Raw genomic sequence first — 27,749 nt, 5'->3', positions numbered from 1 at the left:
CAGGGCAGGGAGCTGGATCCCAACACCTGGCAGCCCCCGTCCCAGCTGCAGGACCTCCGTCTTCACTGGGTTCAATTTCAGCCTGCTCTGTTTCAACCATGCCGTCACAGCCTCCAAAGCTCTGGCCAGATTGTCTGGGGCCGTGTCTGGCCGGCCGTCCATCAACAGAAAAAGTTGGGTGTCATCCGCGTATTGATGACAACCCAGCCCAAACCTCCGCACCGACTGAGCGAGGGGGCGCATATAGATGTTAAATAACATCGGGGAGAGTATCGCCCCTTGGGGAACCCCGCACACCAAAGGGTGACGGGGCGATAGATCTCCCCCGAGCGCCACCCTCTGTCCCCGACCCTGGAGAAAGGAGACCAGCCACTGTAAGGCTGTCCCCCTAATCCCCATGTCGGCAAGGCGGCTGGCCAACAAATCATAGTCAACCGTGTCAAACGCTGCTGTGAGATCAAGTAACACAAGCAGCGCTGACCCGTCTGTGAGGGCAACCAAGGCTGTCTCCGTCCCATGGCCAGGACGGAAGCCAGACTGGAATGGGTCCAGGACTAGAGCATCATTCAGGAATTCCTGCAGTTGTACCGCCACCGCCCGCTCAATCACCTTGCCCAGGAACAGGAGGTTCGACACTGGGCGGTAACTGGACGGGTTGGTGGGATCCAAAGATGTTTTTTTCAGGAGGGGCCGCACTACCGCCTCCTTTAACACTCCTGGAAAAACCCCAGCGCTCAGGGAGATGTTAACAATGGCCTCCAAATGATCCCGTAGCCCCTCCGAGCTGGCCTTCACCAGCCAGGATGGGCAGGGGTCCAGAGGAGCCATGATTGGTGCTCTGGCAACCACCCGTGCAGCTGCATTCTGAACCAGCTGCAGTTTCCGGATCAAGCCCAAGGGAAGCCCTGCATAGAGTGAGTTGCAGTAGTCTAATCTGGAGGTGACCGTTGCCTGGATCACTGTTGTAAGGTCATGGGTCGATAGGTAGGGGACAAGTTGTCGAGCCTGTCTTAGAAGAAAAAGGATCTAACAACCGCTGCGACCTGTGCCTCCATAGACAAGGAAGCATCCAGGACCACCCCCCAGGCTCCTCACTCTCGACACCGGCATAAGTGGCGCTCCGTCGAGAGCAGGGAGCCGGAGTCTAGACCCACATGGACCCTAGACCCACATGCAGAACCTCCATCTTAGAAGGCTTCATTTGTATTGGATGACATGTTGCATGACTTCATCAGTAGATTAAATTTTTCTTAATGCTAGCGAAAGCTACCTCATGTTATCTGTTAAAAGCATACTTGTTCTATCAAGAACAACTACGGCAAGCCTAAGTGGAAAACGCCCAACTGATATTCTTGCGATTGCTTTTTAAGAGTCAAAGCAGCAAATATCCCTTTTTCTTCACAAGCCTGTTCAAACTTACAGTACCTGAATCATATAACAGCAGTGAAAAAAATGACAAACAAAATAGAAATGTTATATCCATCCCTTTAGTCTTCAAAGAGTTTCCTTTTTGTTCCTTTGCGAATTTTTGTTGTTTTGCCAGTGGTGTTCTGCTTCTGAGGAGTTTCTGTTCCTGGTTGCAGAGTTCTCTCCTTCATCACTGGTAACAAATATGGGTCATCCAAAAGAATATCAGAAATATTTTGAACACCATGTATTATGGCATAGTACTAGCTAAAATTACTTATGGAACAATCTATGTAATCATATTTTAGCACTTTGAAAATGTAGCATTCAAAGTCTGTTTCCTAAAGGTTGTGTTAACTTATTTGGTTTGTAATGATTCTTAGATCACAAACCTGAGGGCAACAACTTAATGGAGAAGGGGAGAATGTTGTAAGCCACTTTGGCTCCCCAATGAAGAAAAGCAGGGTTCAAGTTAAGTAAATAAATAAGAAATAAAATATAATCCTAGTATTTGAGTTTATTTTCCATCTATAGCTCTAGCATAAAGAGAGAAAAACAGGGAAATGTTTCTGTGGGCATAAGCCAAGCTGTGTAAAAGTCATTGTGATTCAAATGACCTACTGTAAACCTTTCCTAGTTTACAAAATGCACCCCCCCTTTCTACTATATGAGTATATTTATGATCTGAATATTACAGTCTTGTTCACTTTTAACCACCCAAACTGTTAAATTTTTCAGGGCACATTTATAAATGCTCATGCTAACTAATAATTCATGTATGTGTATGTATATGTGTATAATCAAAACTGACTGGCCAGTTTACATTCTGATTAGTGTTAAGAGACTATCCATTACCTGAAGTACTGGGTGAATCAATCATTTCACCATGACTTAGTGGGTTGACTGTTGCTCTGCCCTTTTCTTCTGACTCTTTCCCCTCCTGAACAAAAGTACAAGTTTGGACATTAGAGTAATAAATAATGTAAGAGATTTAGACTTGACCATATTGAGAAACATGCACTGAAAGTTGTGATGCTGGACTGTCTCCACTTTTACTCTGCTGCCCTCGCTGCTTAATACTTTGTATTAACCAAGCCTCGGCGGAGCAAAGGCTCTGGAAGGGGAGACATCAGAGACAGTGGAGGAACGTAAGAAAATCCATCCCCTCCGGAATGATCTCCACCAGCTCTGTCTTTCAAAACTACACTTCCCGGCTAACATTGTGTCTCTCGACACGTGAAAAACACATGTCAGATGTCTTGTCTAGAGATACTGTTCTTACCTTTTCCCAGAGTTTATCCAGGGCATCTGCATTCTCTTTGCTTTTGTCATCCAGTGTAGGCCATGGTGGATTGAACTTCTTTGATGGATGCACAAACATATTAAAACATCTTTGGTAGTCGCATCTATCCATCATTTTGATTGAAACACCACTATTCTTTAGATGGCATAAACCTGTTCGATTTTTAGAGTCAGTGTGAAAATAAAGGCTTGAAGCTCGTATTTCCATACACACATCATTTCTTCGTTCCAAAAAAGATTGTATAGTAGCACTGCATCTATGGCAAGGAGTATATGAGCTATATAATGTTATTTTATATTTTACTTTCTTATTTTCTGGCCAATACTCTTCAATGTCATTTAAAACTAAATCTTCAGCATGCTGGCCATCAGAATTATTGTATTCATAGCCCAAAAATCCCCTGTCAGAATCTTTCTTTTTTATGTTAAACAACACTAGTGTCCTCTGTGGCATTTTTGCATTGTTAAAGTTTTCTTTAAATTCTGTTTCAGGGACTAGTGCATTGTTCAACAGGGGCATTTTTTAATAACTGTATTAGACCAGATGACTTGGAGAGACTAGGGTTGCCAGTTCTGAGTGGGAAATTCCTGGAGATTTTGAGGGTGGAGCCTGGGGAGAGGAGAGTCCTCAGCAGTGTATAATGCCATTGAGTTCACGGTCCAAAACAGCCATTTTCTCCAGGGGAACTGATCTCTGTGGCCTGGAGATCAGTTGTAATTCTGAGAGATCTCCAGCCACCACTTGGAGATTGGCGACTCTAAGAGGCTACGAAGAAAAAAACATATACAATGGAGATGAATTATATTGTGCTTTGCATAAATATTCTAAACATACCATATAGCGTATCAACAAACTTTTGTGCATTTGTGCATGTGATCGCATGTCATAACAGTTGGTTCCAACCCCACCTTTCTTTCCTTGCCCTTGCTCTCTTTCTCTTGCTTTGCACCATTACCTCAGGCCCTTTTCCTTTCTTTTTTCAGTTCTCTTCCTCTGTAGTTTTGTCTCTGTGGCCATGGCAGTAAGATGCTCACCAAATGGTGATGATGCGGCCCAGTTCATTGAAGTCTAAATATTTGTAGACTGGAGTTCAGTGCAGATGGTGGGTTCTGCATGGGGGATGTGAAAATGTGTCCCTCCTACAGCCACAGAATTGAATGGCAGGGAAGCTAGCAAGATCGGCCTCTACATGCCCTGTCCCCATGTCACTCGCTGCAACCCCTTTCCTCCATTGTGTCAGTGCAGAAGCACCAACTTGAAAATTCTGCCAAGTGGTGGCTCCTCTGTGGCCCATCAAGTCCCCCCTTCCCTTTACCAGCTAAGCCACAGTATAAAGCTACAACACAGCATAGCTACAAAAGTAAAGAATCCCTTTAAAAGCCCAAAAAGTAGAATGGAGAGGGATGCATCTTCTGTTTTGAAGGTAGAGCTTAGCTCCTCCACACCTCAGGTGGAGCACTCCTTCCTAACATCTGTTCACAGCCTCTGTACTGTTACTCTGACAATCCTGAATAAAAGGTTTTTCTTTCTACAAATCAACCACATTTCTAGAATTATATAGGAAGCTAAAAATAAGACATAAATCGTGACTTCAAAAGTATGTAATAAAAAATTACCTCAGGTCAGAGTGACAGCAGATGCAAGTCCTAATTAAAGGACAACTAACTCTTCCAAAACTCCTCTGTATAGATAATCTGTTTTGTGATCTCAGCCTCGAGAATTAATTTAAAAAGATCATGTTCCACAACTGTATCCCCAGCAATATAATTTCCAGAATATAAATGAAAACTTACCAAAACATGTTCACTGTATAAATATAGGTTTCACTTTTGAGAGATTAAAAAAAAATACTGTTGATAAGTCCGTTTGTTTGTTGTATTATTGTATGTAATATAAATACATTGGCTATCTTGACCTAGGAGCAAATAAAGTGCAGTTGCTGTAACAAGACCTTTTTTACTATAAAGCGTTTGGCTTCCAAACTACCTTTGTTTTCTATGTATGTACGTGCTGCCAAGTTGTAACTGACTTAGGATGACCCCAGCAAGGAGCTTTTTAGGGGAAAGGGAAAAGCAGAAGTGGTTGGCCATTGTCTTCATCTGCAGAGCCCTCCTTCGTGGTCTCTCATCCAATTCCTGACCCTTCATAACTTCCAAGATCTGATGAGATAAGGCTATGCTATTAGGGTTGCCAGCTCCAGATTGGGAAATTCCTGTATATTTTGGGGGTGGAGCTTCACGAGAATGGGGTTTGGAAAGCAGAAGGACCTCAATAGGGTATAATGCCAGAGAGTCTACCCTTCAATGCTGCTATTTTCTCCAGAGGAACTGATCTCAGCAATGGAGATCAGTTGTAATTTCTGGAGGTCCCCAGTCACCACCTGGAGGTTGGCAATCCTATATACTATACTATTCCACCTCCCACTTTCTGACTACCGCATGGCAAAACAAAACCATTATTGCCTGCTCATCACAGCAATGAATTCTGAACAGTTTTTATATAAAGAAAATGCATTTCATTTTTTAAAATAAAAAATATTCAGCACCACAACTTTTACAATGTTTCTTTCAGAGGGGCAAAAATCCTGTCAATTTAGTCCTTAAAAATTCTTTCTAGTTTCTGGTTGTTGAACCAGACAGAAAGTTTCTTTCTCTTCCTCCTGCCTGCATCTGTGTTTGGTGCCTGGCTATTCCCACCCCTTAATATTGGTCCCTAATCATCCTCTGCAACCTTTAAATAGGAAAGCTTATTGCTAGAAGTTATGACTTCCAGGTTAGCTTCAGCTTTAGCTCTTCTCAATTATACACTACCTGAGAGAAACACCTGGGAAGGGGATATCAGCAACACAGGATCGTTCATCTTAGGTCCTAAACATTATGCTGTTTCTGGATCTGCCACGTTTCCACCCAGACTTCCATGCTCAGAGATGCCAGCTATTTTTGGAACTTTATTTTCAGAAAGCCTGATTCATATTGGTACCAGGGTGTTCAATGAGAAAGGACAAGTCTGTGCCATTTTTCTGACCTCAAATGATCCAGGAAGTTATTATGTGCCCTATTGTTAAAACTTATATGAACTTGTGAGTGCTGTAAAATATCAGTATTCTGATTTAATCATGTTCTGGTGCAAATTATGTTTCAAAGATTTTCTAGGACTGTGGTCCCCAGCCTTTTCCAACGTGTGGGCTACAGTAGTCCAGCTCGTTTGGAATTCTGACACATGGTGGTGGGTACAGCCACAGAATGGCTGCCATGAGAGGCACAGGAAACCACAAGATATCAGGGAGTAAGTATATACATAACTCAGATAGTAGGTATCTGAAGCTCTGATTAACGAGGTACTTTTTAACATTAATATTGGCCGTCATCACACGGCCATAAATTTAGCGCCAAACTAGCGCCATCTCCCGCTGAATGCTCACCTTATTCCAGCTCTCTTGCGATTTCGCCATCCTCCCCAATTCACGCTTTGTGACTCTTTATGTCATTTTTATCCACTTCCATGTGAATGCCCTGGATCAACTATGAACGTTTTGCAACACAAAAATGCTTACTCTCCCCGATCATCTGTCTCACCTAACACTGATTCTCCTGCCCTACACTCCCACAAGCCCCAGAACGACCCGCAATTAAGCCTCAAAGTAATTTTTTTTTAAACGTCAGCCTTATAGCGCTATAGCACTATTCTGCCATGGGCGGGAAACCTCTGCTACCTATCACGGTTGGCTTTTGGGTTGGCCCAGCACAACACTGGTATAATAGAAGAGTGATATAGCACAAATATGTGAAAGAAGTTTTAAAAAAAGGGGGGGCCGGGATTTTTAGGGCCTCGTTTCCAGAGGCACCTTGACAGACCGTCGAATTGCGCTTTTCCCTTTTAATGTGACTGACTGGAAACGCAAGCAGTCATCAAAAGATGGGAGAATCCATTCTAATAACAATAACAGAAGAAACCGTTTCTAGTGCAAAACTGACGAAATAAGGGCCCGTGTGACGACGGCCATTGTTTTAAAATATTATCCTGAATACACCCCAAATAAGTGTACTTATTGAGCTAGCTAAAAAATCCTCAACTGACAATATCTGTCTTCATTTTGCAGACGTCTAATGCACTTTTGCAAAAGGAAACGGGGAAAAAATGGTTCTTGTGGCTATCTCTTTGCATAAGCTCTTTTCTTATGAGCCCAGCTATTTTTTTTCTATACCAGTGTGACAGTTGGTGCTGAAGGACTGACAAGAGCTCCTTACACAAGTGTATAGCAAAAGAGAGGCTCTCGCCACATGTTGATAGGAACATAAATGATTTTTGAAATGTGACCAAAAGTTCAGTGATTTTACTATCAACTTCCACCTGAATTATAAAAATACAATAAAGCTGGAAAGATCTGATGATTTTAACAGAAGTCCCAATAAGGTGCATTAAGCATTTTAGCTGGGCAGTGCAATCATGTTAATCAGAATCAAATCCCACCATGTTAGTAGAATATCACTCTACTATCTGCACAGGTAAAGTATTTTACTTCTTACTGTTTTTACAGCTTGAGTCATAAACAGCAGACCTTCATCCCTCTGGAAGAAAATCTAAACTGAACTACAGCTGCCAAAAATTTCACCACACACAAAGTACTTTGTTTATCTTTGTTTCTAATTTGCCAAGATGATTTCATTTATGGAGAAGGAGAATTCTGATTAATGAAGAGATCAATTTAGCTCTTAATTCTGAGAATTTAGGACAATTAAAGAAAATGGGTCAATTTTATTGCTCCACAATTGCAGCGTCTATCTGAATAGGGAATTCCACTGAATCTTCCTAGCATCACAGTTGAAGTAAGGGCATTCAGGCGCACTAGTGTATTTGCACAGGTAAAGTATTTTATATGAAATCATGTCTACATCATAATATAAACATAAAAAACTCAGAAAGCCCCAACTGGCTCAGTCCACTTTCTAAAAATACTCTGTGGACTTTAGGAAGGATGCAGGCAATTGTTTGTGCCCAACTGAAATACTATTTCTTTCAAGAGAAAGCTCTGCCCTTAAATCTACCCAGGGAATACAATTACAGGACCCAATGGCATCAACTACACTGTCTCTGGCTCTTACAGCTGCTCATCCTCCAGTGTGATATATGCCCTCATGTGCCAACAATGTCCATCTGCTCTGTACATTGGACAAACCAGCCAACCTCTACGCAAAAGAATAAATGGACACAAATCTGACATTAGAAATGGCAACGTCCAGAAACCAGTGGGAGAACACTTCAATCTGCCAGGACATTCCATCAAAGACTTAAAGGTCACTGGAGTTCAACAGAAACCTTTCAAAAACAAAATCCAATGGGAAGCTGCTGAATTGGAATTCATATGTAAATTTGACTGTCAAGCTGGGACTGAATAGGGACAATGAATGGTTATCTCATTATCAGAGGTAACTGATTTCCTCAACAGAAGCAAACTGATCTCCATATCAGAAGGAGCTATTTGCATCTCCATATCAGAAGGAGCTGTTTGCATCTACTCCGCCCTCCCCTCTCCTCCTCTATATCTGGCCAGTTTCTTTTTGCCCTCCATGCATCTGACGAAGAAAACGGTGATTCTCGAAAGCTTATGCTACAATAAAATTGGTTAGTCTTAAAGGTGCTACTGGACTCTTTTTGATATCTGTATCAATAGTTTCAGGTGGGTAGCTATGTTGATCTGTAGTAGAAAAGCAAGATTCGGGTCCAATAGCACCTTAAAGATAACTAGATTTTCAGGGGATGAGCTTTCAAGAGCCAGAGCTCCCTTTGTCAAATTTTCCAGAGGAAGGAGGGAACTTATATGCAGAAGAACACAATAGATACACACAAGGGGGTATTGTTTAGCGTTAGTTGTTGTTTGGGAAGCTTAATAAAACAAATTCCAGTGGCACCTTAAAGACTAATGACATCTGGCTCCTGGTATGGATCCAGGTGGCCGGATTGGCCATGTTAAGTTAGGGGGCCATTTTCCAGACTAGACTGAGATTGCAGAAAGCATTTTTTACAGCTGCATTAACTTGCATCTCTAGCAGCAATGCTGAATCCAATATAATCCCAAGGCTTTTGACCAATTCTATAAGAGTCAACAAATCATCAAATGTGGGGAGCACAATATCCTTGAATATATCTGCCTTCCCAACCAGCATCACTTCCATCTTGTTTGGCTTCAGTTTCACTTCGTTTGTTTTCAACCATTTGACCACAGCTGTCAGGCAATGACTCGAGTCAAGACCTCTACTGTACCACCAGGGGATTTGGATAGCGAGTTACAGAGCTGGGTGTAATCCACATATTTATGACATGCAATTCTATAGCTATGTATGATTTTTCCTAAAGTAGAGGGTGAAAAACATGGGGAATAAGATTAAGCCCTGTGGAAGCCTGCAAGATAACAGCTGATCTCCAACAGCAACTCTTTGAGGACATTCCATGTTAACTGGTAAAGCTTACCTGATTTGAGGCATACAGCAAAAAACCTCACTAGCCCATTCTTGTAAATCTTTGCCATTATTTCCTTTTCTCTGAGAGGGACACTATAGGAAATATCTCCATAGCATTTGTCTCAAATCAGGTTTCTTGTTTGACTGATTGAGAGTTATAACATGAAACACAAAAACTTTTGTTTTTGACGGGAACAGCACCCAAACCCTATCAATCTTCAAATTGCCTCAAGTCTCCAATGGACTCCCTGCCTAACCAGCAGACTTCCAAACCCTTCTCCCACCAAAATCCAACAATTCCCATTCCTGTCAGATGGCCAGCTGTTAAACGCCTCCCCCCACAATGTTCCAGTCCACCGTTTAATATTGATTAACTGAGGTTCCAGGAGGGCAGAACTTGAAATCATCTGTCACACCACTTTTCTTTCTTCAGTCACCACCACCACTCAAGCCCTGCGCTTTATTTCTCTACCTGTGGCTTGAGGCACAGAGAGAGAGACGAACTACGTGTGTGTGTGTCGTGGTGGGGGGACTGCTTCACAGCTGCCCTCCTCCGTGACCAGCTAACTTTCTGTAGCCCAGTCAGGAGTCTCAGGACTTACTGGTCTATTGCATGGATAGGCAGTCCAGTGCCCTGGGTGAGATTGTGCACCACAGTCTGAGATCCTTAATTGACTAAAATGCAATTCACTAGAGTACAAGGGCACTGGAAAACTATATCAAAACACCTCAGGGTGTTACAGATTTAAGACAAGAAACAAAATGTTATACCCAAATTATGTGTGTCTGCTTATCTTAGCCAATTAAGAGAAATGAATACACACAGATAATGAAGTCTAATGAAAGATGTTGTAAAGAAAAGCCAGATATATTTGCAAATATAGGACACACTACTATTAGGTGAGCTCTGAGTGTGTCACCAGAACAAAGGAGTCCATGCTGTTTTAAAGGTACATTACATCACATTGGAGAAACGAAAGTCACACTCAAGACAAAGCATCTGACTTCTTTCACATCATTGGATTGGTTATTGTCCGTTTTTCAAACTTAGTCTCACGACAGAACATCTGCAATTCTATCCCTTTTCATACCTTCTTCTTATCAGCTTCCCCATATATGGTCATTCTACCCTCACTCTTTATTTTCTCCACACAAATAAAAGCGGACATCCCAAAACCTTTATGGCCCAACTCAAGAAATTTAAATAGCTATCCTGCTCCTTCCTGATACATGGGCAAAGGGTCATCTCCATCCTGCCTATTTTCTCCCAAAAGGAACTCATCTTCTCTCAACCTGAAATCTGAATTTATTGCTTTGTTCCAAGGAAAGAATACTTTTCAATGAGATCAGGGCCTCACTGAGTTTTAACCAAGGTTGCATTCCTTTATCTAACACTTTCAGCTTGCCAGAGAAAGTAAAACAATCCAGGAGGAAATTTGAGTTTTATTTTGAAGATTAAGTATAAGCTATGGTTGAATTGCAGGGCAAGGCAGGAGAGGTACTACTGGGATTATAGTCATAGAGGGTAAGGAAATAAATTTCTGAGTTTTATCCTTTATCCCCCTTTCTATAACCCACCTGCTCATCCACAGTCAGTTTTGCTAGTCCCAAGCTTCTATTATTGTAGTAGTTACAACCTCCTTTGAATTTGTAAACTTATATTTTTATATCAATAATTTTACTATATTTCTGCAGTTGCACCCATGCACGTCTCCCAATAAATTTGTTTCAGTATAACTAAATCTGTGTCCTTTTTAAAGTTGAGTGAAATACTAGGTCAGATCCATTCCTTCTTTCCCTCTCTGGAACCTCAAATGTGCCCCAAACGATATTCTCGTGAGACTGCCCCAGGAGCAACATAAGGGCTGCTGCAGGTGGAGGTGTGGGGTTAGCAAAAATCGCTACCCTTTACATGCATGGATCTTTTTGATGGGACCCAACCCGCTTTTTTCTTACATAAAGCCATATATCTGTATTTCTAAGAAACATGGGTGTTGGAGGAATCCTGGAAAGATAATAGGGTTGCTGTACAGCTCATAAATATGATCAACCTTACCGTGATTGCATTGCTCATTTTCATTCAGGTCAAATCCCTCATTGGATTCCCTCACTGTTTTGTTTGAAGTTTAAATTGGACTCCATGTCAACCAGCTTTGAGACAACATTGCTTGTGTCATTCATCCTGGGAGCTCTCTGTGTGGCTTCTCACTTGTATAAGTTGTTTTGTAAGATACAGGTGTCATAGGTAGGGAGTGCTTTGATAAAGAAGCTACCTTTGGAATTTACATGTTGCAACCATCCAGAAGAGCTTGAGATAACACAGGCTGATAGTTGCATGGTTGTCTAGGATACTCTAGGACTTTTCCTGCTCTACTCTGACTCTAGGATTGAAAAAGTTGCCATTCCCATAAGCAGTTTGAGACCACACATGTGCAATCATTCCAAATCTGGACAGTTCTTCCTTTGCCATTAACAAACACCAAATCAGGCTGTGGTAAAGAACAGCAGAAAACACAACTTTTAAAAAATTTGAATATTGTACAAATCGACAAAAATTCTATAATTAATATATATCTTACATACTAAACACACTCTCTGATGCGAATAAATTAGTTTACATGTTATCTGACGTAGATGCCTCTGTATCCTATAAAACGGCACTTTTTGTCTTGGCTGCTACAAAAATAAGAGCAAGTGTGGTTTCTAAGAAAGCATCTCATCAGTCTGAGCAGTAAATCCAGGTCTTGTTTGTCTTTTGAATAATTTTAATGTTGTCTGGGATTTTAGAATTCTTTTTAAATTTTATGGTTGTAATTTGTATATATGTTTTGTTTTATAAAGGCCAGTGGCTATATGCAATAAATCTACCTACCTACCTATCTACATAATAAATATACAACACATTTTTTTGTATTTTCCCTGTCTTTCCCCCAATACTGAATTTCTCTCCCATCATTTTCCATCCATGCACACATTTTACTTTTACTCTGTCTAACTCTTGAAATAAAAGTTGTTTTAAAACAAGCCAACGCTCTCCAGCATGTTTTTTCTCATTCTATTCTTGTAGGTATTTTCACATACCTACATGTGCATGGAGAAAAGATTTAAGCTAAGCCTTCTCCCTGTTCTGTTTTCCTGACCTGAAAAGACCCCAAGGAGTTACCATTTTCCTGTTGTCAAAACATATGTAGATTTGAAAATGCTGTGATATGTCAGTATCTTGATTAAATCATTTCCTAGTGCAAAAATATTTCAAAGATTTCCTAGGCCAGCAGACTCCAACCCTTTTAAGCCTGTGGACACCTTTGGAATTCTGATATGGGGTGGTGGGTGCAACCACAAAATGGCTGCCACAGAAGGCATAGCCAACCACAGAATTTCAGGAAGTGAGGATATGCATAAGTCTGATAGCAGGACTTCAACATTTCAGGCAGAAGCTCTATTTAATGGGAAGCCTTTTAAAATTAACGTGTCATTTAAAAATTTACTTGCAAACATACAAAATAGGTATTCTTATTGAACAAATTCAGAACCTCATATCTGGCAGTATCTACCTTCATATTGCAGGCATCTAATGCACATTTGCAAAAAGAAATGGAAAACTACTTCTTTTGGCTATCCGTTTATATGAGTCTCTCAGGAGCGCAACCATTTTTCATCTGTGCTATTGCTTTTTACAATGACAGCAGGTGCTGAAGGGCTGGTAAGAGCTCCTTCCACAAGTGTACAGAAAGAATTTGATAGGAACAAAAATGGTTTTTGAAACGTGGCTGAAAGGAGTGATGTTATGATCAACTTCCAGCTGAATTTTATATTAAAACTGGGAAGATCTGATGACTACTAGACATTCCTGTGATGTGCATTAAACATTTTAGCTGTACAGCCCAATCGTGTTTACTCAGAATCACGTGCCACTGTGTTTGTAGAATATCATTCTGCACAGGTAAAATATTTTCCATAAAACCACTGTCCGTATCGTAACACAAACATTAAAAAAAATCAAAAAGCCCCGTCCCTTTTCTACAAACATGGTGCACACCAGAGAAGATGCAGGTAGGCAGGCACCATGGCACCCACGGATGCCACACTGGAGACTGTGTTCCAGGACATTATGAACCACAATCATGACAGGCATTGTGACATTCAGAAGACACTATGCCAAAATTCCCAAAAATGTGAACTTGAGATGACACCAACATGCATAAGGGCATTGTATGAACAACCACCTTCATCACCACATTGTGACTTGCCCAGGATCATCAATGGTTAGAACCAAGTTGTTTGGATCCTATTTTATAGCCTTTGACTGTGGGAATGAGGAGGAAGAACGTGAGCTATCTAATAGTACAATGACAGCATTTTCATTCATCTGGCATCTCAAATGACTACCAGGTACTGAATGCAATGTGTGAACTCATCCAATGAAGTCCCGTGGCCTGTGCCCTAACTGGAATATTGTTTCTTTCAAGAGATTTGTGCTATAACACCACTTCCTAAACAAAGAAATTCTGTGGAGTGGTTGTTTATATTTTGTTTATTTATAAGATTTATACCTTGCCTTTCTATTTTAAAAAGGCACTTGAGACAGCTTGCAAAGGGAAACAGGTAAACAGATAAAAATAAAAGATAATTCAATTGAAGATAATAAGAACAAAATGAATAAAACAAACCAAGTAACAGCAGCTAGTCCACAGCCTATCCACATCTAACTTAAAACTATGGAACCTTAAAATCAGCCATAATACCAAAATAAAATGAGCAACATTGATTTTTAAAAAAAACTGAATAAAATAACCTGTCTAAAACTAGTCATCTTTGAGAGATGTACTGTTTCATCCTCTGCCGAAAACAATTGTCTTAAATTATGTCTGGAGCCCTTCTCATTTTTCCACTAATCTTACCTCTGACACAAATAGTTGATGCACAGTGCGCAGAAAGCTACTTTCAGGCTACAGGCCAGTTGAAATGGTGAAAGTGGTCATGGAGTATGATATTTCCAGAGGAAGAAGCGAACTTATATACAGAAGAAGACAATAGATGGATAACAGGAGGCATTGTTTACTGTGAGTTGTTGTTTGGGAAGCTTAATAAAACAAACGTCCAGTGACACCTTAAGACTAACAACATTTATTTTAATATGAGCTTTTGTGAGTCACAAACCACTTCTCCAGGAAGCTTAATAGGCAAAAGAGGAGATTCTAATTGTTCTGTACAGCTATTGTTTTTGAGGTTTCATTATTTAGGGTGGTGGTGGGGAGATGTCTGGAAAAATGAGTTCTAGTTAAATGTCTCAAAATTGTCATGACTCATGATACTGAGCAGATATTTCATACTTGGACTGTGATGCCTAGAACAGCTGACTGAGCTCAACTGTTACTGTTATGTGGAAATGTCATACAGCGTAATCCTGAGGCTTGCTCTATGCTGGTGCCCGCTTACCGATGTACCTGTGGCGCTGCTAGTCTGTTCCCTAAGGACCTTGGTGGGAGAGCACCAAGGCAGTGGGACCCAGTGAGAGCACAGAAAGGCAGTGGGACCCAGTGACAGTCACACCCACAGCACCTGGCACTCAGAATCATCCCTCCAAGTCTCGGAGAGGCAGTTCCTTAAAGGTAAGTGGGGGGAGAAAGCAGGTTCTGAAACAAATGATGAAAATGCCCATTGGAAACAATGGAAGAGGCTGGAAGGCCCATTGGATATGATGGGTGCAACAAGTGCCCATTGACTTGCAGCAGCTCCATTGAACTACATCACTGTATCGAAAAGATGCAAGGAGACCATGGGGTAGACCTTGAGAGCCGTGCTCTGGTGCTGGGATGATGGCCCCCAGAGTGGAATGACAGCCTCTGGGACCACAGAAACTGCTCTGAGGGCCATTATCCCATCCCCAGCATAAGAGTCCCAAAGTCCATCCCTGCCTCTGCAAACAGCAAAATGGAGAGTGGTCTGGCCTTGCAGAGGAGGAGCCCTAAAGTTGCCAGGATGTTGTTTCACATCCCCCCTCCACATCTCGGCATCAACCTCGCTCCCCACATGCAGTGGTTTTCTGCATGACTTATCAGATGTCAGCAGTGCTGTCAGAGTATGAGAGTCCTCTGTGGTGCCTCCCCACCACCAGACACACACAGGCAACACTCCAAGTCTCACCCTGCTGCCAGCAGTGAATTCGAGAAGAGAAGGGGGGGAGGGAAGCTGGGTGGGGCTGGAACTTTCAAGATGCCACTAGACACCTGCTCCTTTTGGCAGCAAAGCCACACAAAGTGGAGGCACCTGGAGCCTCTTCAGGGCCACCTCATCCATACCAGGCCAGAGCCAGAGACCATTCACTGGGATGTGTGAAAGGGCAGCCCTTTGGGGAAGTGAAGCTGGGCGGGGAGGGCTACTGTCATGCACAGGCAAGCAAACAGACATGGAGGGAGTTGTTGTTAAAAACAGACTTTATTGAACTGCCAAAAGTGAAGAGGATGTCTACACACGAGTTGCCAACTTCCCTCGCCTGGGTAGGGAGCTGCACCTGTTAGTGTGGCAGTCGGGGCCAGGAGAGCCATTCCTCGTGCTGCTTTCTCAGGAGCAGGAGCAGGGTTGATTTGTGAGCTGCCTGGAGAAGTGCTCCTGGGCTGGCTTGAATGGCAGCTGAGAAGGATAACTGGAGGCTGGAACAGCCATGCTCTCCGGCTTCCTTGACAAGTTGCAATCTGGCTGAAAGGGAAACAGAAACATGTATGGCAACAGATCTGGCCTCGTGCAAGCCACGTCCAGGTCTGCCATGTCCTGGGAAAGTGTCCACGGCTGGGGGGGGGTGGCAGCAGCTCCATCACCACAGGTGCTAATGGCAACCAGATGATGGCTGTCCTACCAGCAAGGAAGTGCTCCTTGTCTGCACCTAGATGTTTTACTGCTGCAAGGCTCCTTGGGGCTCTGATCCTGCGAGGGAGACAGTCATGGGGCTGTGTGCCCACCATTGTAGAGGACGAGAGCAAGCACCCAGTCACCCCAACCTACAGCCGTGCTCTCTCCTCTGCCCAATCAGGGAGCCCAGCAAGAGGATTGGTCCCCACAGTCATTGGCATCCTTTGATCCACCAAGCCACTTGGGTGACACTGGGCACATGTGTGTGTGTGTGGTGGCTTTCTCCATACAATGGGCTCCTATGGGCTACACTGTTATTTCTCATGACGTAACTTTCTGCCAGTGCTAGGGGTGTTCCTGAGCCCATAACAGATTAGGATGCCAACTAACTTGCACCCTTCCTCCCCCAGGTCTGCCACTGAACTTGCTGGTGCAGGAACTTACGCTGCGGTTATGCCTGCGCCCAACTGCTTTGGTTAGGCACTGGCAGAGGGCCTATGCAGAGTGGCAGCAGGCTGCTGCACCGGCGTAGGGGGGTTATGCTGGCCCTACACTGATGTAACTCCTAGTCATCTCCCAGTGTGCTTTCAGCCCCCCTTCCTCAGGATTGCACTGTTAATGTTTTTGTTGACACAGGCTGATTTGCTTTTACTTTAATTACTGAAACATTTTTGTTTCAAGTTTCTTGACCTGATTTTCCAGGACACATCTATCCTGGCTTTGAGAATCCCCAGGACCAACTGGCTGAGGGTTTTGTATGTTTCTTTGGCTTTAAGAAGGATTTAAGAATGATTATGTGTCTCAATGTGGTTTGTGATCCCCCCCATACTTACTTTTTGAATCAAAAAATGCTTTTGTAAGCAGAATCCTCCTCCACCCAATCATGTCAGATAAAGTGAAACAGTCAAGGTGTAATCTTGAGTTTTGCTATGAGTCTTCTGCGCAGTCCCACATGGGAATTGCATATGCACAGACCAGCCATGACTGTTCCTAAAAGCTTCTGACAATGTGAGGTGCTCTCTTTATTGTGGTTTTCCACCAAAGTGCCTATAAAAGGGTGAAATAGCACCTTCCCCCTTTAGTTCTTTTTTGCCAGATGAAGATGTCCTCTCTCTCTTTTCCTTGTATCCTTCAAAAATAAAAGTATAAACCTAGAATGGCAACGGATGGCCCCTCACATGAACCTTTCACACCTTTTGCCACCTACCTTGAACCTCCTCTTACAAGTCTGGGGCTTCTCAGGTAGGTAAAGGCTGGGAGTTGGCCAGATGCCACCTGCCTAGCCTCCACTACAGCAGGCAGAGAGCCCTGACCCAAATCCTCACAGGGTCCCTTCTCTCCTCTTCCAGAGGCTCCCCTAGACAGGCAGCCAGTTCCCTATATGTACCTCTCCTCAGCCAGAAATCAGCCCAGATGTCAGAAATCACGTGGAAAAGCCACCAATGTTCAGTGAGTGGGACACTATTTTTAAGACATGAGGAAATGGCCAATGTTTCAAAGTATGAGAACAGATTAAAAGCAGCTATCTTTCTGCTGCCTCCTTTAGGAGCCTCTCAAACCCTTTCCTCTCAGCATTTCCCAAGAGCCTCCTTTTCCCTCCAACAGATTCTAACCCCCATTGGCCATTGGCCCAGCATTCTGCCTGCTCCCATTGGCTGTCTCTCAGGACAGGTGGAGCTGGAGCCAGTCTTGTTCATCATACCTAGTGATTCTTTTTTTCCTTAACAGCTTTTTGTGATGGCAAGTAAAGCCCCATTTAAAAAGTGTTCCAAATGTGGAACAAAGATGATGCAATGGGATGGCCATAACAAGTGTTTATTTTGCTTCAGAGGATGGATCCTGGGAACTGTTAGGTGCAGCATGCGCAAACCATTCACTGTGAAGGCTCATGATGCAAGGGTGTTCCATCTCAAGGATCACCTCACATAAAAGAAAGGGGGATCCCCATTGGTTTAAAGGGGCCTTGGAATCTGACACCAGTGTCTAAAACCCCATCTCCCACCCCATGTCCATCAAGGATCCATCCATTGCTTTGAACCTCTGGTGAGATTTTTGAAAGGCTAAGGTGTTGTGGTTAGATTATCCAAACAAAAAATCAACATTGCCTGCTCTGCCAGGTCTTTGGCTACCATGGTCCTGTTAAGCCCTGCCTAGTTGAGGTCCACTCAGCTCTCGATGAAGACCTACAATCAATAAAGAATCATTCTACTGCAAAATCCTTGTGTATTACTCTGTTATGGACAGGACAGCTTCTAGCTCTGCCTCTCCTGTGAAACAGCTGATGAGAGCTTACTGAATGCTGGGCCAGAGGCAGTTGGAGTCAATTTGACGGCAGTTAGAGGGAAGAAGGCTGAGAGGCTGCTAATGAAGAGGGCCGTTTTCACACTGCCTTAAAAAAATGCTATGACAGCGCTTCAGATTGCAATACCACCCATGAATACCTGTGTATACCTGTTCTCCCATGATCATTGTGTTATCCTTATTCCACTTGTTCACCCATTCTTTGCGGGTTTTTTGCCAGCATGAGAACATTCAGTAACACTTTATGGTGCATCCTGTGCTTGGGACTTCCCACTTCCCCTCCCCCACTTCCTAATCTTGGTAGAGATTTTCTGCCAAGAGTAAGGAGTACAGCAAGTCTTTGCGCGCTTCTTGTGGCCCCCTTTTAAAATTGTTTTTTAAAAAAATATTGCGCTATTGCAATAGCCTGTGGATGCTTCTTCCTGGCCCCCATTTCTAAAAAAATTCTATTTAAAGTTTTGCGCTGTAATTCTGAAAAAGGTGCAAAAGGAGACAACAGTTGGAGGGCTAACTTTGCAGATATTTTTTCCCCATCCATCAATAATCTGGGCCTCTTTCCCCGCCTTATTCCCCATCTCATTCTTAAACTGGGCTCCACTTGTCTCAGAGACCGGGGGTGGGGGTGTCGTTCCTGGCAGTTGGTGTAAATTGCCGTCCCTTTGAAATGCGGGAACCAATTCTGCTCTCTGTGTGCTCCCCAACCCCCAGGCACCCTGAAACCAATGAGACTTTTTGTCACAGAATAGTCGAGGGACACAGTGAGATAGGGCATGTTTTGATGGTGATCCAGATTAGCGCTGCAGCGCAGTTCTGTCTTAAAAATGGGTTTTGCAAGTGAGAGAGTGGATGGTGAGACCGGCTGTTGGGGTGCTTGATAGGTAATTATGAGTGGAGCCTCTGGGAAGTGGAGAGAGGGGACCCTGTGTGGATTTGCCTTAAAAATTAGAGGTTAGACAGGTGGTGTGTTGTGGCTGCCTTTAACCGCCTAGGAAGCCCCAAACCTGTATATGGAGGTTTATGGTGGGTGGCAGCATGTATGGGGGACACATCCCCCCTCTACCTCAATCTTTTCAAACAAAAGATTTTTCCAAAGCCACACCCCTGTTACCCAAGATATCCTGAGAATTCTGGCCCTCAGTCCTAGCCACCCTTCAAAGCAGTTCACATCCTCCTGTTCTTAGCCTAGGTAAAAGGACTACTAGGTCTAAAGAGACACTGAATTAACATAAAGGCTCACACAGCTCAGGGAAACAGGTTTTTGACTGTTAGTTGCACTGACAGTTCTACAACCATCTGGCAAAGTATGCCCACCAATGGGAAGTTATTAATTACAACAAGCGGGTTCTTTCAATTGTTCATTAAGGCCTTGCCAAAGAGTTCAGAATCAAGCAACTTTTTGTCCCTCCAACCCCGTCTCCTTCCACCTCCATTGCTCTGTCATACAAAAAGGGACCATCAAAGAGGTTCCTCCTACTATTATTGTTGCCATTTTAAAGTGATTTTAGGCTTGCAGTGCATTTGTTTCCTCCCTGTGCTTTTTCAAGTGTTCAAACAACTGCAGGGATGTGTGGCCTTTTTCGCACTTGATAAGGTACTTGGGAGGCACAAAAGCCCCTCTGCCCACTGCACTGCAGGCCCAATCAGGATTAGGCCCTTGCAGCGTAACGACGATGGCAGCCATGAAAATGCTATCAGGTATAGTTTGGCCCATGCTACAAACAGTTTCATAAGGATGCAAGCAGACCTGCAGTATCACCTTCGCTAAAGGAAGAAAATAAATTATATCACAGAAAAATGTAATAGATGCAGCTACACAAACGGAGGCATTATTGTTTCAGAAAATTAAGAGAAAAAGAGGAGTTTGTGCCTGTTCTGCCTGCCTATTGTTGTTCAGGCTGCACTAGTTAAGTAAAGGATGGGATAGACGGAAGTTCTAACAAAATTTGCCATGACTCATGATAGTCAGTCGATATTTCATTTTTGGACTATAATACCTAGAACAGCTGATTGAGCACAGTGGTTGCCATATGTGGTTGTGTTACAGAGTCACACCTTTCTTACTCAATGGCTTTTAAAGGGTGTAACTCTCTTTAGCATTGTGCTGTTCATCTTTTTGTTTGCACAGGTTGTTTCACTTTTGCTTTTATTGCTGTAACATTTTTCCAAGTATCTTTCCTCCCCCACCGCCCCATCATTACCTAATTTTCCAGGTCATCATAATCTATTCTGTTTTTCAGGGCACTCAACTCCAACTATGGAAGGACTTTGTAGGCATCTTTGGCTTTGCAGAAGAATTTAAAATGCGTTATCTCTACCAATCTCATTTGCAATTGTTAAAGCTTTTTCTAACCACCCCTGTAAAAGATCCCCCCCATCTTCCCGCCACTTTTGCCTGAAAGGCAGTGGAAAGTTTGTGTTAATGAGAGGGGGCTTTCCTCCAGCCTTACCCTTGTAATGACAGCCAGTCTCCAGATCTAGAAACTAGGGACTTAAATTTCATACCCTTCAAACTTCTTTCATTTCATTTCTTTCAAAAGTATGTAGAAGGACACACTCAATTTAACCAACACAGAGCTCCAGACTGCAGGAAACTTGGACTGTCTTCCCAGTCACCACAGAGCATTCTTTCAGAAGAAATTCCAGGTCAAGCTGGAATGCCAAGTGACATACTTCCACCCGTTAGCCATGAGTCATCTGGACCGGATCTGGGCACCGGGGGAATTGGTTCCCACAGAATACCAGATCATTGTCATCCCCCAGGGCCAGATCCACAGGGGGACAGGGGGTAGCTTGCCCCTGGTGCTGAAAAAGAGGGGCTGCTGGGCGCAGCTGCCAGCCGGGAGCACACCGGAGCTGGCGGTGGCAGTGCGGGTGGCTGAGCGGAGGGCTGGGAGGCCGCCCGCGCTGTTCACCTGCCCCGCTGACAGGGCGGCTGGCTTGCTGCACCTGCAGGACAGGGAGCACGTGGCAAGCTGGCTGTCCTGTCAGCGGGGCAGGCGAATGGCGTGGGCAGCCTCCCAGCCCTCCGCTCAGCTGCCCACACTGCCGCCCTCAGCTCTGCGGTGCACCGTGTGCCAGGGCAGCTGGCTTGCCGCGTGCCACCTGTCCTGCTGCAGCAGCATGGGCAGCATGCCTCTGGGAACCCTGTGAGATGATGTCATGGAAGTGATGTCATCATGCAGTGCTGGGAGCGTGCGTGCACTTTGTGTGCACACCGGGGTGTGTGTGTGTGTGCCGGACTTGGGTTGCCCTGAGTGCTGGCAACCTTAGAGCCAAAACACATGTTAAGAAATACCCAGGTTCAGCACGTGTTCTCTTACCTCAAGGTTTGCCGGGATCTGTAGGCGTCCTGGAAGCTTAACGTTTAGCATTTACAGAGCGCCTGTATTTTAAGCTTCCAGGACGCCTTTAAGCTTCCAGGACCTTAAGCTTCTAGGACGCCTACAGATCCCGGCAAACCTTGAGGTAAGAGAACACGTGCTGAACCTAGGTTTTTCTTAACGTGTGTTTTGGCTCTTAGACACCCCCTGGTTGGACCATACATCCTTCAGATCTCTGTTGTGGGGCAGACAGAGAGGAGGAAGCATAGACCCTGCTGGTGTCTGACAGAGACAGACCTCCAGATCTTCCAGATGGAGCTGGACATCATACTGGCCCTAGAACACCTTCAGCAGCTTGAACCGGAGATGGACTTTATGGAGTGGTGGGAAAAGGTGAAAGAGGTGATTAAGCATGCCACCATCAAGCCCATATTTGTCCACTCTACCTATGAGTTGATGTGTTACCATTGGGCCATCGAGAACATCCTGGTGGGGAGGTAGAAGATAGACAAAGGTTTCCTGATGGACCATGCAAAACCATTGACACAGACATACACTGGGCCAAGCGAGTGTTGGCGGCTGAGGCAAAAAAAAATGTCGCTGTATGTCTGCAGCCAGATAACACGGGGAAAACTTAATAATGTCTGGAGCTGCATCACATGACTATCACGGGAATATAAAAGGCAGACAAACATGGGATGCAATTCAGGAAGTTACCGCTCCGTAAGACTGAGTGCGAAAGGGGCCAGAGTGTTTGTAAGGTTACCTGGTCTGTGATTCACCTAGTGAACCTTGTCTTCACAAGCAGTGTTATGATGAGAAACAGATGAGAGGAAATATACACAAAGAAAAAGTACCCCTGCGGGGGTATGTGTGGCCTTTTTCGCACTTGTTAAGTTACTTGGGAGGTAGAAAAGCCCCTTCGCGCACTGCACTGCAGGCCCAATCAGGATTAGGCCCTTGCCAATGGCAATGGCAGCCATGAAAATGCTATCAGGTATAGTTTGGTCCATGCTACAAACAGTTTCATAAGGATGCAAGCAGACCTGCACCTTTGCTAGAGGAAGAAAATAAATTATATCACAGAAAAATAGATGCAGCTACACAAATGGAGGCATGATAGGTAGCCATGTTAGTCTGTCTGTAGCAATAGAAAAGAGCAAGAGTTCAGTAGCACCTATAAGACTAACAAAACTTGTGTCAGGGTATGAGCTTTCGTGAAGTACAGCTCACTTCTTCAGACACGTATTTGAAGGTATCTGAAGAAAGTGAGCTGTGGCTCACGAAAGCTCATACCCTGACACAAGTTTTGTTAGTCTTATAGGTGCTACCGAACTCTTGCCCTTTTCTATGGAGGCATTAACATTTCTGAAAATTAACAGACAAAAGAGGAGTTTGTACCTGTTCTGCCCACCTATTGTTCTTCAGGATGCACTAATTAAGTAAAGGATGGGATAGACAAAAGTTCTAACAAAATGTCTAAAATTTGCCATGACTCATGATAGTCAGTCGATATTTCATTTTTGGACTATAATACCTTGAACAGCTGATTGACCACAGTGGTTGCCATATGTGGGCTGAATCCACATTACCTTTTTCCCCGCAGTTTTTCCGGATATCTTCCGTTTTCCTCCAATCCGCGATTTTGTCTTTTCCGTTCACATCTCCACCTCCAATCCGCCTTTTCCGCGCGTCCTCGCGGTCACACGCCTGCCCGAAAACCGTTTTTTAGGGCGGGACCTTTTTTCCCCGCCTTTTTTTTTTTTAAAAAAAACCCATTTTCCGTTATAACGGACATGCGTAATAAAGAAACATAACCTATTCGAAACATCAAATGAGCACAGCAACACCATTGGTCCGCGTTTCTTGGCGGGGTTTTTAAAAACGTTATAAAAGGGGAAGTGTATGGGGAAAAACTCTTTGTGGGTTTGAGTGGTTGTTTGGTGTTTTTGGAGTTGGTGTTTTTGCAATCTGTGTTTTTTGAAATGGATCCTATTCTGGCTATCATTGGGCATGTGCTTCTGATTATGATGGCATGCCAGTCTCAGATGCTGCTGGCCTACTGGCGGTACCGTGCCCAAAGGCGCAGGGCTGTTGCTAGATTTTTGTCCAGCAACTCGTTTACCACCTTTGCAATGACGCGTGCACGAAGACGACGGCGCCAGCCCCGACACCAGTGGTTTTTCCTGGCAGAGATGCAGGAACCGAGGCAGCATTGGGTATACCCATGCAGCACGGATTGGTGGGAGAACATCGTGCTGCGACATTGGGATGAGCATCGGTGGATTCGCCGTTTCAGAATGTCCAAGGGCACATTTTTGGAGTTGGTCGCCGCTCTCCGTCCAACGCTTCAGCGAAAGACAACAACCTTCCGCTCCCCGATTTCTGTTGAGCGCAGAGTAGCTGTTGCGATCTGGTGGCTTGCAAGCGGCACGAGTTACCAGGTCACCAGTGACTTGTTCGGACTTGGCAAGTCAACTGTTGCCTCGGCGGTTGTAGAATTCTGCCTTGCCGTCGAGCTCCACCTGTTTTCTCGAACGGTTCTCTTTGGAGACTCTATTGCCCAGGTTAGTTATATAGTGAACTAGCTGAATTTCGTTATGCCGGTTATCCTTAAAAAAAAAAATTCTGTGTTGCCTCTTAAAAACCTTATAAAAACCCTTTTATTCACGGTGCTGCCACCCTCCCCCACGCTTCCACCCCCTGAAAGAAACCATTGGTACACTGGAGTCATGGTTTGCACTGTGTCTCATGCCACATCACTGTAAAACTGGATTAGCAATTCCTACACAAACACATTTGCGGATGACCTTTTAAATTGTGGTGAGCGGCATCACAATAGTGGACATGTGTCTCTGCTATGGCACGTCCACTGCTGCAATGTTAATGCCAGCAGAATTTAGGCAACAAAAATTTTACTTTGTTCCAATTCTCATTAAGTGAAATCCGAACACATCCTCTCTTAGTGCCAGTCACCCACCACATTCAGGTTATGATGGCATAATTGTGATTTTGGACCACTGGGGTCATTGTCTGCACAGTGTGTTATGCCACAGAATGGTGCAACTGGGTGGACAATTCTTTCCCGTGTTCTTTGTGTTAAAAAAAAAAATTGTTCAGCTTTGTTATTAGCCCCATGGGACTGCAATGGTGTCTCCAGTTGCGCATTGTTAATGCTTGCTATCCCTGGGTCAAAAGTAGACCTCTGTATGGAGACTACGTCTTCGATTGCTGTTGACATGACCAAGGCATCGATTTGACAGTGTCTGACGGTTTTTTTTTGGTTCTTCGGTTACAGTTTAATCGAAGCTGCATGATGGAGCAGAGAGAGACCATATCGTTCTCTTTCTGGTTTTGAATGAACAGAATGCAACTTCTATGGTCTTATCCCCCCCAAAAATAAGTTATTAGAATGATGCCACCACGTGAAAAATCCCCTCTCTATTCCTCGGAAACATCTCAATGACATTTGTAGTGGATGTCCCTGGAACAAAGCAAGAAACATTGTTACACAGTAAATGTTCACATTGCTTTCATGTGCCAATCACTGTAACTTTCATGGCAACTGTCTTTGAATCATTGGACATGAGAGATAGGAATAGTCAGCAGTGAAATAGATGTGGATTGAGTTAAGTAAGGGCTTTGAACACTTCAGAACACATTTAACAATCTGCTACGAACCCATTTGTAATAGTTCCTTCAAGCATCAAGCTATATCAACCCTGGGCATTTTGTTAATTGGATTACTGTGGAATCTTTTCCTTCTATCAGTATTGAAACAACACTTTACCGTGCTTCCAAATTTTTCCCTCAGTTTGGTTAAACAATAGTCTTTGTTCCCCACCCTATCTTTTCAAACAGATAATGGATGGCTTCAGGAGGATGGGGTTTCCTCACTGTGTGGGAGCAGTCGACGGGACACATATCACCATTTGTGCCCCTGGTGGCCGTCCAGAGCAGTATGGCAACAGGAAAAACTTCTCCTCGATACTGCTCCAGGGGACTGTGGACCACAGAGGAAGGTTTGTGGACGCCGAGGTGGGGTGGAGTGGCAAAAACCATGATGCGTTTGTTTTTGCCCACTCCGCCCTGTGTTCTGCGATGGACTCTGGCGCACTGATCCCCGATAACCACGACATGGTTTTGGATGGGATTAGAATTCCACCTGTGATTTTGGCTGACGGTGCATATCCCATGCGCAGATGGCTCATGAAGCCATACGGCCGAACCGCAACAACGACCGCACAGCGGAATTTTGATCGACAACTTGCTCGCTGTAGGAACGTGGAGGAAAGGAGCTTCGGTAGATTGAAATCCAGGTGGAGGTGTCTCTCACACAGGCTGCGGATTAGAGAGCAAAATGTCATCTCAGTTGTGACTGCATGTGTGGTGCTCCACAATTTGTGCGAGAGCAAAGGTCACCCGATAGTGGGTGGCGGTGAATGCCCCTCACCGGTGCTGCTGTCCCAACAGGAGGAGCAAGATTACAATGGCAACACCGGGCACCTTGCGGAGGGCAAGATGGTCCGCGATGCCCTTGCCAGACATATCTTGGGAAGGATGGACTCACTCTGAGATTGCTTGTGTGTGTTGGCCAAACGTGAATACCGGAACAACACTCATGTTAACCGGGCTCAAGACAGAAAGAAACACTGTGATTGGGGTTGCAAAAATTCTTCTTTCCTCTTGTATGTTAATAAAAATTACTCTACATAAAATTAGAGAATCTCTCCTAATATTTTTCTTACTTGATTTAGAATATTTAAGTTTAAGCTTTGGAAGGAAATTGAAATGTGTAGTGTTGTTGATTTGCCTTACAGAATGCGATAATTCCAGTTTGTTTACATGGTTGAGCACAAGGCGGTGTGACAACAGATTAAAAATTGATATTTCCAAATGAACCATCATTTTGGAAATTTCCAAAGTCTCCAACAAAGACATTTTCACAGCCAACCATTGCTTAATATGTTTGTCTTTGAAGCATTAGAAAACAACGTTCTAGGATACATCCAAGCACGCAGTCTGGGAAAAAGGGGGAGAAATCGGCTTAGGAATGGCCAGACACATCAAGGAAAGCCACAGCAGCCACTTTGCAGGATGTGCTTTTTAGAACAAACCGAGATCTACTTGAAATAACTCATGGGTTACTGAATTATCTTTGTCATGTTCCAACTCACCCTGAGAACACTGGTTCTTGAAAATCAAAAATGCACAAATCATTGTTAGTCAGAAAGGTGCTTCCTGTCCCATAAATATTTTTTGCAAGCATAGCTTAAAATAGCAGACTCCGCGATCCATTGGCTAGATGCATCAGTGTGCAAACATCTCGGAGGCAATCAAATAATTGATTATCACAGGACATGATTTAGATTTAGATAACATCTTCTCACCTCACATGAGAGAATACATCTTTTCCAGTAATTGTGTTTCTTTCATTTGATCAGGAAAGGGTGACTAGTTTGGAGACACAAACGTAACATGATTGGGGCTCCCCTTTTGGGGGGGGGGTTTGGTTATCTCCAGGAGCTGGCTAACTGTGTTATTAGATATTGGGTTGACACAAGACACATCTTGAGTGAGAATGGGGACAATTTTCACCATTGTGTATGCCGGTGCGGTTTATTTGGGAACTGTCCTTTGTCTCAGTCAGAGGCCCGACAAGTCATGGAATTGGAAATAACCAAGGGAAGACAGGAGGGGGTGGACAAAATTCAGATTGCACATGCCATGACTGATCTAACCAAAAAAGGGGGGGACTGCGGTGTTGAAAGCACGGGACTGAGTGTGTGGGCAACGGTTGAGATCATAGAAACCCAACAATGGCGCAAACACTGCCCATAAGTGTGGTTGAGGCCATGCCAGAAAGAAACCACCATTATCAGCCTGGATCAGAATTCTCATGGAAAAGCCCATCCATGTCGACACACTACTGGTGTGCTCCTGCTGGAGCTGGGCGTGAGTATGGACCATACACCACGTTGGCCTGGATTGATGTGTCCTCTGCAAGTGCTGAAAATGCAGTTTGCAGAAAAATAAAAATGCATGAACGTTATAAGAAGGTGCAAACATTATTTTTTTCATGAAGTAGAAATTTGAAATTGTGGCTATACA

General features: G+C 43.9%; 1 protein-coding gene and 1 long non-coding RNA gene across 2 annotated transcripts; one reads left to right on the top strand and one right to left on the bottom strand.

Annotated features, from left to right (window-relative positions):
* Positions 1–647: 647 nt before the first annotated feature.
* LOC129325517 (uncharacterized) lies at positions 648–11,339 on the bottom strand. Its single transcript, XR_008596641.1, has 4 exons — positions 11,225–11,339; positions 2,690–3,475; positions 2,263–2,347; positions 648–1,600 (listed from the first exon to the last, which is right to left on the bottom strand). It is a non-coding gene; the product is annotated as an uncharacterized LOC129325517 (long non-coding RNA).
* Positions 11,340–23,668: 12,329 nt separating this feature from the next.
* On the top strand, positions 23,669–26,213 carry LOC129326193 (uncharacterized). Its single transcript, XM_054974359.1, has 2 exons — positions 23,669–24,205; positions 25,500–26,213. Exons 1-2 carry the CDS (start codon positions 23,669–23,671, stop codon positions 26,211–26,213), a joined length of 1,251 nt encoding a protein of 416 aa, XP_054830334.1.
* Positions 26,214–27,749: the final 1,536 nt, after the last annotated feature.

Source organism: Eublepharis macularius, chromosome 3 (genome assembly GCF_028583425.1).
Source record: "Eublepharis macularius isolate TG4126 chromosome 3, MPM_Emac_v1.0, whole genome shotgun sequence".
Classification (NCBI taxonomy): Eukaryota; Metazoa; Chordata; class Lepidosauria; order Squamata; family Eublepharidae; genus Eublepharis; species Eublepharis macularius.
This window is presented reverse-complemented; position numbering and strand designations above follow the sequence as displayed.